The sequence below is a fragment of the Oncorhynchus masou genome, chromosome 24, assembly GCF_036934945.1.
Source record: "Oncorhynchus masou masou isolate Uvic2021 chromosome 24, UVic_Omas_1.1, whole genome shotgun sequence".
Taxonomy (NCBI): Eukaryota; Metazoa; Chordata; class Actinopteri; order Salmoniformes; family Salmonidae; genus Oncorhynchus; species Oncorhynchus masou.
In genome coordinates this window covers 61,490,544-61,499,952 of record NC_088235.1, presented here as the reverse complement: position 1 = coordinate 61,499,952, position 9,409 = coordinate 61,490,544, and the positions used below count along the sequence as shown (strand labels likewise).

The 9,409-nt window shown below is 42.1% G+C and overlaps 2 protein-coding genes across 2 annotated transcripts; one reads left to right on the top strand and one right to left on the bottom strand.

Moving 5' to 3' along the window:
• Nucleotides 1-668: 668 nt before the first annotated feature.
• On the bottom strand, nucleotides 669-4,900 carry tmem254 (transmembrane protein 254). Its single transcript, XM_064934463.1, has 4 exons — nucleotides 4,723-4,900; nucleotides 3,470-3,573; nucleotides 2,762-2,821; nucleotides 669-1,533 (listed from the first exon to the last, which is right to left on the bottom strand). Exons 1-4 carry the CDS (start codon nucleotides 4,807-4,809, stop codon nucleotides 1,410-1,412), a joined length of 375 nt encoding a protein of 124 aa, XP_064790535.1. The 5' UTR covers nucleotides 4,810-4,900; the 3' UTR covers nucleotides 669-1,409.
• A 1,994-nt stretch (nucleotides 4,901-6,894) lies between these two features.
• LOC135511416 (homeobox protein OTX2-like) lies at nucleotides 6,895-8,880 on the top strand. The gene is made up of 3 exons (XM_064932929.1): nucleotides 6,895-6,916; nucleotides 7,321-7,505; nucleotides 7,939-8,880. The coding sequence occupies exons 1-3, from the start codon at nucleotides 6,895-6,897 to the stop codon at nucleotides 8,761-8,763; spliced, it is 1,032 nt and encodes a 343-aa protein (XP_064789001.1). The 3' UTR covers nucleotides 8,764-8,880.
• Nucleotides 8,881-9,409: the final 529 nt, after the last annotated feature.

The window sequence follows — 9,409 nt, the reverse complement described above, 5'->3', positions numbered from 1 at the left end:
CCAATCAAAGCTACTATAGATATAACGTGATTTGACGTCATTTTATCTGTGGCCAATGATCTTGAGCCTTCTTGGATGTGCACTTCTAATGTAATTCTATAGCAGCACCCAAGAGGCTTGAGTTTTCGAGCTCTACCCTTAGACTTGGCAGTGACTTAGTGTCCCCATGAGTGATAGAACACTGAGCGATAGAACACTGAGCCAATCACTGCACAACGCTCCGTATTATCTGCTGGCTTGCCCCACCACCACAGAAACCCCTGAGCTAGGCTGAAACACCTGCATTTTGGAGCTGCTTTACTCAAGAAAACAAAAAGAGACCATGTTTGTATGCACTGTTATTAACTCAATGATATATATATTTTCTTTACATTGTTTGTAAACTGATATGCGACACGTATTAATAATAAATAACACGCAAAACAGGCTTTTTTTTGCTACAAATGTGGGCTTACAGCCCCACCTTCCCTGAATGACTGGTCACCACTGTATGGTTCTAAGATGAACTTAGCCTTAAGATATTTTTGGGAAACCAGGCCCTGTACAAGAGATTCTGTGGGACAGTACACCATGATGTTATGTCTTCGTCATGGCTGTCCAAGCACACAAGGTGTAGACAGTATGATAGACAGAGGCAGACAAAAATAAAGTAGATTTAAACAGCCAAGTTTGTTCATCAATCACTCTTTATTTGTCACACGTTATAAATTAGAGAACTTCACTCTTCGTCTCTAATCTTATCCCTAATCTATATTAATTTGTGAATCAATTCCCAGCATGCTCATGCTTAAAGGCAAATGGATTAATCTAATCTAATGTAATCTAAGGAAAGTTAAGAAACATCTGTAGTCCTTTTTCCTTAAAACAAGAAACAGTGATTATAATGGGTGATCTGAATTTAACATTTGAAAATGCTGTAGCATGATTAGAAAACATTTTTAGGAAAACTTGGTACTTTTCCATCATGATATAAAACAGAAAATATTTTGTCATTTTGAACCTTGTGATAATCTCTGTGTAAACAGTGCATTGCATTCTGTCCTAAAATATGCTCTGGGATAAAAAAAGTGCATTTATTTTCTGAGGAATGTTGGGTGTGTGGTGGGAAGCTTCACAATAGCTCTGTATCGTAAGATGAAGAGTTTTGATGGCTTGAATGTTTCTACTGTTCAATCAGAAGGTCTAAAGGTCCTTAACAATCACAATGTTGTAAGTTATTTTATTTATGGTCCTCTCTGGGCACTGTTCAATCTGGAATCACAAATGACTATCTTGTTCCCAAACAGATTAAACAGTTTGCAGATAAAAGTTCACATCATGCCATGGCCACTCATTATTTGTAGAGGAAGTGGTGGTGTAGTCTATAAAGACTATAGACTCTGTTCTGCAGCAGGGTCTTCCTTGTGGAATCAGTGTTGTTTGGTCCTGTGGTCAGGTTTGTATTTGAGAAGCAGGCCGAGAGAGGCAAAGCCAAACAGCACCGTCTGGACAAACCAGAGGCAACGTGTCATTGTGCCGTCCACCCCTTTGTCACTGTGAAGAGACACAGACAGGCAGCAGTTTAGTCTCAGGTTCAGTGTCAGTGACTACAACACAATGGCCCTTAAGGTATTGAGTAGAGTCCAAATTGGCAAATATAAAGAGAGGAAACAGAAGGCTGTGCATAGTAAGATCTTAAATGTAACTAGACATGCAGGTATACGATGCCCCCTTCTGGCCAAAACAAAACATGATGTGGAATGGTGCACTAGAAGAATCACAATAAAACTATTGTATTCGGTACAGTCAACAGTAGCTCTATGACTCCCACTTCTTCAATTCTCTTTGATCTTTGGGCAACATGAGTCAACACATAGGCTTAAACACCTTAAGAGTTGATTAGCTCCCCGTGAGTTTATGCTAGAGACACCATTTCTTGTAACGGCTGTAGCTCAATCCCCTCTTTACGCCGATATAAGGCTTATTCCATAACATGGGGCTCGTGAAAGTGGCCTTTTTCTACACACGAGAGGCTCCGGATGAGAAAATTTTCACAAAATTGTCTGTAAAACCCAAACCGTGTGAGCTAAGTAACTAATATGCCAAAACGGGAGACTTTCACAAACACGACAGTGTCGGTTGTTTTGGCTCTACGACATCCACAAGCTTCACGGCAGTCGTCTGAACTCTGTCGCGGACATCCTCATTTCAAAGAGGTCTTTTCACAAAACCGAATACAAATGAATATGTCCCCAATATCAAAAGGGGAGACTCTCCCAAACACAAAGGTGCCAGATGTTCTGCTCTATGACGCACACAAACTTCAGGGGAGTCGTCTGAAGGTTAACCCAGTACTGGGCTGTAAAAATGGCTAAAAGAGCATAGGGGGTAAAATGTGACAAAAAATAACGTGACCAAACATGGGTCAAAATAAAATAAAAATATTTATTTTTGAACTTTTAGTTTTGCCATTTATCAATGTGTTATTCAATGTGTTGGGCTATAGCAGTAAAGGCCAAATTCAATGTATTATCAAATATTTGTTTTATAACGACAAGGGTCCTACAATTCTAAATTAAAATGGCTACATTTAATGACCATCTTATAACAATGATACATGTTAGCTTAGTAGATATTGCGATGTAGAGGCTTAGACCTTCAGGGGTTTTAAGGTTTTGGGTTTTAAAGTAGGTGTGATAGCATTTCACGAGAGGGAGCCTGATAGAAAGAAGAACAATAGCACCCCCTGGAGGAGACATGGATATATGAACATCCATCTTACCTGCAGACCTTCATGGCAACAAGGGCTTCTGCCACGTGGATGACCCAGGTTGCCCACCATCTGAAACACAGAGCAACACCCAACATTCAGAATGAGGATGTTTCTAGTCAGTCTAACAGCTTTCTTTAAAAACAGTCTTACATTTGTTTCAGGCAACTGACCAATGATTTTATGATTTCCTCTAGCTACAGTGTAATGGTCCCACACCACAGCAGTTGATTAGAGATTCAAAAACAGAAAACACATTGGTCTTGTGCGGATAATGTGTGAGTGTTTCTTTGATATTTCATAAGCGGTCATGCATGTGATTGATGAGTGGAAGTGTTACACTGTTTGAAAATGTTGTGAAAAGAGTGTGAAAATGGTGAAAGAGAGTGGGACACAGTGGATTATGCAGACTGACCAAGCCTCTGTATTCTGTGGGTACTTGGCACATCACTCGAAATCTCATTTACAGTGATATGGTGTGCTGGCAAACCTACCCAGTGCAGTAATTATTCCTTGTTCATTTGCATGCTAAACCTAAAATGATTGGTTATTACAGAGTTAGTCCTAACAACTGTAGAAGCTGCAGTTTCATTCAGCATTTCTTTCAATTTCACATTGACTATCCTCATTCTGACTATAAAGTTGTTTGGCCAACATTTTGACAAATACTACTTGATGACAGAATCTTGTAAACATTACCATGGAGAAACACTAACTTACCCTTTGTACATGAGAGAATGGTAATTGTCCACCAGGTATCTGGACAGGGTGCCAAGCGGGCCCAGGTTGTCATAGGGGACCTGCTGTGGCCAAAACACTGTCCACTGCAACACAGAACAGAGATGCGGTCAGACAGTCAGTTCATGGAAAACACATTGTTTTCACTAAATAGCATGTTATAAACAGTGTCCCATACACATGAATTGCTTCCACAACTTTTGACAACATTAATTAGGTACACATGTCCCCCATACAAGTAATTTTCGAATATAATCAAATGGTCAATGTAACATTGAGTTTAGAATATTATGTCCACCTCTAACAGGTTGCAACATGCTTAACAAAAAGACTATTCAGGCCAATACATTCCAGAGGGCTTCCAGCTTGTGCAGAGGCCATTGTGCACTAACTCTCCACTTTTGGCTCATCATTGTTCGGATATAGCCAAACTCATTTAGCTTCGCTGACAGTCCTAGCAAGCAGTTGTCACTGGGGTTCCCGTGTTGGCGCACACATCCTGACATTAGTATGACCTCTGACTTACCTGACTGAGGAAGGCAACGCATACCATAGATGTGGTGGGGAAATTATGTGTCAATGAAGGGATATTATTTAGCCAGAATATAACTAGACTACTAAGAGACATATTGCACCCAAATTATCTTTTCACGCCTGCTATGTTAGGTTAAACTCACCCTTTCCCCACATTCCAAACATAATACGTTATCTATAGGGTTATCTATGGCTGATAAATAGGCCTGCTTAGAGAAATGTCAAAGGCTATCTAACGTTACAATATCATGGAATTCTTTCGATCCTTTCCATTCCGCAGCGCAGGTACATTCTTCCACTCCCCCCCCCCCCCCTAGTAACTGCAATAATAGATAGCTTAAAAGTCGGTAATTACAACGGAAACTATACAATATCTATTTTTTCAATTAATTACACATAACTCGCATGGTTGATGACCTGGATACACTTTCATTGCAAGCGCAACATCCAGGATAACTTCGTAAACTAAATACTGTACTACTTCGTCATGGACTTCGTGGGAATTGAATAACAAAAACAAATGTCTGAATAAAAGACAGAAAGTTGGCCGAGTAAAATGGAGATCCACCCGGAGTCTATTCGTTGTGACGCTTTGGCTATGTTTACGGCACCGTGGCTGTGGCTCAGTCAACTCAACCATTTGCTTTATAATTGCGGTGGTATTGCTTCAAAACCATCCACGTTTTGTAGCTTTGACTTACTGTGAAGTATCCCATCGAAAGCGCCACTGTAGTTATCCAAAAAACACTGGTTCTTCTAAAATAATGACACCCATCGCTTTTGGCCATGGTTGCGTTTAACTCGTCCCACTCTCAAATTAACACGTGCAACAAAAACAGTACGTACGCTTTTGTACCGAGACTGCTGTCTCTGAATGGGATTAGAGTAGGAACGATGTCAATCTTTCTTTATCAGTCATATGATATCCAAGGTTCAATATTGATTTGAGACAAGTGCTATTTAGTTTCGAAATAGGAATAGCCTTGACTGAAATAAAGAGAAAAGTTAAAAGTGCATGCATTGCATGTGTGCATGTATTGTTGATTTATTATACATTTACAACTTTGAATAGAATAGACGAAAATCATTGGCAAGTAAATGTATTTGCCAATGATTTTCGTCTATTTTATTCAAAGTTATAGGATTAAAGCTCAGTAAAAGTGGGACATTATCCATCTAAGTGGCTAATGGATGTAGACTAGATCTAAACTAATGGTTCTACAGTAAAATGGTCATGGGATCTAAGGTATTTACAATCTGATCCTCATAGTCTAGATATCTCTATCTGCATGACAATAACGAATCAATCACTTTATAGTAATTACACCATTAGTCAAATGGAAATGGGTCAAACTAGTTATTATTACTTATTTATTCACTGATTATTGCATGTAAAACTGTGTGTTGGAAGTATTTAAAATCCTGAGCAAAACAGTTCATGAACTCAAAGAATAGCCTACATGAGGCCATTGTGAAATAGAGACAATGTATTTGCATGTGCTATGAGTTTAACTTGTTTATTTTGTAATAAAGCTTTTATTTGAAGCAGTGATGAAACAGTATGTGAGGAGCCACCATATGACACATTCTGAAGTGTGCAAATGCAAATGTTATAGGCTATGTATGTATTGAGGAGGACAATACCAATTTTGCAAGAGGCTTGAAGGACCAAAGGGCTACACATAATGTGTAATAGGATTTGGATAACCCCCAGAATGAATTGCTGTCAGGTCCAATGGCCCCGGAAAAGGAGGGACTCTCAAGAGCCGTCCCAAAGCATGGAGACACTGATCCTCGCAGACCAGATAAGGAAAGAAAAGACAAGGAATGTCTCACCGGCTGATATTAAAAGTAGAGATAACAGTGATGTTATTGCATTTTGTTATATGTTATTTAGGATTATTACTATATAATCATATTAATACCAGTAAGAGATAAAATACTAAGGTATATTACAGTATACTATTTACATAATATTATTGTTTTTTGGTTCAACTACTTGTGTGTTCAAATACCTGTGTGTGGTGTCCCTACATTTCTATCAGTGTCACTGAGCTGAAAGTTCACTGTCCTCGGGGTCAGTCTTTCCCATAGGCCATGATGAAACCAGCGCAACCCCTGACCTTTCACTGCATTGGGCCTATACATCAATTGGGAGGTGAGGTAGCATGTTGATTATGGTCCTATTAATCACCAAACAATTACACATCCTTGTTTTTTTATTTTATATATCTTGCATCTGTGTTGTATTTCAATAGAACACAGCAGTCGCGGAAAAGGTTCTGTTCATGAATGGCATTTTGCGTTTCACTAATAGACACGTGAGTTGATATTTCTGCAAGACAGTTGTTTGGTTAATGGATGCAAACAAACCAAGGACTTTGTGAATACAAAAAAAAGTTAGCAGCTGTAATAGTTTCTGTGGACACAATGCCAAAAACTTGTTTATAAGGCACCTTGAAAATGCAGTAAGCTCCACATTATCTACACACAAAGAAGTAGGCACGTATTACTGTTATACAGCATCAATTTTCAGCTAGTCATAAGAGTCGTGTTTTATTTAGTCATGTATTTTATGTCTCCTTGTGTGCCAATGACCTTGCATGTGAGGATGGGAGAGGGCCATTCACATTATCTTGGCCTCAGTACCTCTAAGACAACCCCCAGGTCAACACAAACTTACCCCCCCCCCACCCCCCCTCCAAACTGCCAAACATTGGATACTGGTTGGGTACAGAGTCTTGCAAATGATATAAAAGGGCGGTCTATACATTTTGGAGACAGAGCTCTTGAGAGCCTTCATGAAGGAGCATCTATACCGACACACAGAACACTAACAGATTCCTACACATCTTGGATACCATCAAGGCACCATGTGGAAGGACACCAGCATCAGTAAGGAGAGGTCACTGGCTGACCCAGCATATAGACAATGTCAGATTTGTATTTTTGAGTAGGCCAGGTGAATCACAGATTATAATTATTGTCATTTTTGGGGGGAAATGTATTTATGTTGTACTTTTTTTAAATTCTCTAAAGCTGAACATTTGCTTTCGTAAAAACAATGGATTTTTAGGGGGTTTGAAATATCAAAGGAACTTTACAGATGTTTTTGTCCTATGGGCTAGGTTTACCAGTCGTAACGCTTCAAAGTGTCAGAGAGTCACATGTAGATTATTGCCTAAGCAAACCTATCCTGGAGACAGACTCACTACATGATAAGACCACCCTCCACAACCTGTCCTGCCATGGGCTCCTCTGGCTCATCTCTGATCTGGAACCTGTTGTTTTCCCCTCAGATATCCTAGGACAGATGGCCGTTACCGGAGCCTCGTCTCGCTGTACCAACCGCAGAAAGAGGACCAGCTTCTCCAAAGAGCACGTGGAGCTACTACGTGTCACCTTTGAGACAGACCCTTACCCTGGCATCAGCCTGAGAGAGAGCCTGTCCCAGAAAACAGGGCTACCTGAATCTCGTATCCAGGTAAGCAGCTACGCACACGTGTAAGCATGCCGGAACACGCTCGCACAGACGCCCGCACACGCGAGTGTAACGGGCTTGGTTTATATTACAAATGCCCTGTGTTCAAAATGGGGCCTGCATGTGTGCTGCTGATACTGGTATCAGGGTTTCTGTTTATCTTTTAATTCACTACGATGATGTAAGCGGTTTTAACTGTGGTTCGTTTGGTCTGACTGGTAGAATGTAAAACACTTATAGTAAACAGAGGAGACAAAAGCAAGATAAGCCCCCAACGCTCTCACTGTATTCTACAGGTGTTTGTGAGTGGGCTTGGTAAATTATTAACATGGGCTCAAAGCAGATAATTCTATCTTAGTCACTTTGTTTTTGTTCGCGTTGGATGTACATTCTAAATGCAGTGTTATAACACAGTTGTTTTGCAATTTCTCTCCAGGTGTGGTTCCAGAACAGGAGGGCTCGGACTCTGAAGTGTAAGGGAGCTAAGACATTTCTGTGCCAGTCAGACTCTGGCTTACACTCCCCTGGTGGGTTCACCCCTGTCCAGGATCCAGTTTCCCAGCCCCGCACCATGGGGACAGGGGCTACCCAGCACAGCCTTGCCTCTCTGTCCACCCCCCCCTGCCTGCCCCCTGCCTACCCCGCCCAGGTGAAGGAGGAGGATTACTTTTTCTATGGACGCTACTTTCCACCCTACCCTGGAGCGGAGGAGACTGGCCACAACACCTCCCAGTTTGGGTTTAGGCAGGCCAAGGTGCTGGGATACAGCTCCAGCATGCACCTGAAGAGCCCCGGGCACCAGATGGTTCAAGGAGCCTGGCCCCAGGCAGTTGACCAGGCGACCCCAGTCCAGTCCATATGGAGCCCCTCTCCTCTAGAGGTGAGGAACTACAGCTCAGGCTCCAGCAAGGCCTTCCTCTACCATCACTCAGCCGAGCAGCAGCCCTTCTACAACAACCCCCAGGAAGCCTATGGAGGCCCCATTTCCCAGACCCAGGCCCCAGCCACCCCGGATTCCGGCTGCTGGGAAGTTGGACAAGAGAACACCCCTCCGATGGAAGGCCAAGGTTGCCGATTGGATGGCTCCTGGAGCATAGCTATGTCTACCCCAGAATACCCAGGACAAGCCCTGCACCATGCCCCCTTGCCAGAGCTCCCGGCCATGTCCCTGCAGGAGATCCTGGGAGAGCTGGAGGGAGAGTGGCAGGAGGGAGATGGACTGGACAGCCACCCCAATGGGGACAAACTGGTTTACTGCTGAAGTCTTATCTCACGCTTCTTTTTTTAACGATAGACAACCTCTTCATTGTTATTATTATTATTGTAGCATTTTGTATGTTTGTGGGAGTACGAGAGTGTTTACTGTATAGCCTGTGTTTCTGTGGACTAAATGCTCTCAGAGACAGAGAGAGAGAGAGAGAGAGAGATCAAGAGAGAGAGAGAGAGAGAGAGAGATAGAGAGAGAGAGAGTGATAGAGTGATAGAGAGAGAGAGAGAGAGAGAGAGAGAGAGATAGAGAGAGTGATAGAGTGATAGAGAGAGAGAGAGAGAGAGAGAGAGAGAGAGAGAGAGAGAGAGAGAGAGAGAGAGAGAGAGAGAGAGAGAGAGAGAGAGAGAGAGGATCATACGTCCTTAATTCCACAATGATTCAATTTATTCTCCCATGTACTTCATCCCAATTAATTTCAGGTTATCTACTTATTTATCTATTGCTTCCCGCACTACCGCTTCCTGCACTACCGCTTCCTGCACTACCTAGACTATTTGCATTGCCCCCCCCCCGCTGCTGCTATTCTCTGTTATTACCTATGCATAGCCACTTTAATAACTCTACCTACATGTAGATACTTACCTCGATACCGGTGCCCCTGCACATTGACAGATCGACTCTGTACCGGCACCCCCTG

Excerpts from the sequence above, each read along its gene's own strand:
- tmem254 (XM_064934463.1), bottom strand. The coding sequence starts at position 4,809 with ATGGCCAAAAGCGATGGGTGTCATTATTTTAGAAGAACCAGTGTTTTT. Across the intron at positions 2,822-3,469 it reads CATTCTCTCATGTACAAAGG|ATGGTGGGCAACCTGGGTCA; the intron begins GTAAGTTAGTGT and ends TCTGTGTTTCAG. Across the intron at positions 1,534-2,761 it reads GTTGCCATGAAGGTCTGCAG|TGACAAAGGGGTGGACGGCA; the intron begins GTAAGATGGATG and ends GTCTCTTCACAG.
- LOC135511416 (XM_064932929.1), top strand. The coding sequence starts at position 6,895 with ATGTGGAAGGACACCAGCATCA. Across the intron at positions 6,917-7,320 it reads GTGGAAGGACACCAGCATCA|ATATCCTAGGACAGATGGCC; the intron begins GTAAGGAGAGGT and ends TTTTCCCCTCAG. Across the intron at positions 7,506-7,938 it reads TACCTGAATCTCGTATCCAG|GTGTGGTTCCAGAACAGGAG; the intron begins GTAAGCAGCTAC and ends ATTTCTCTCCAG.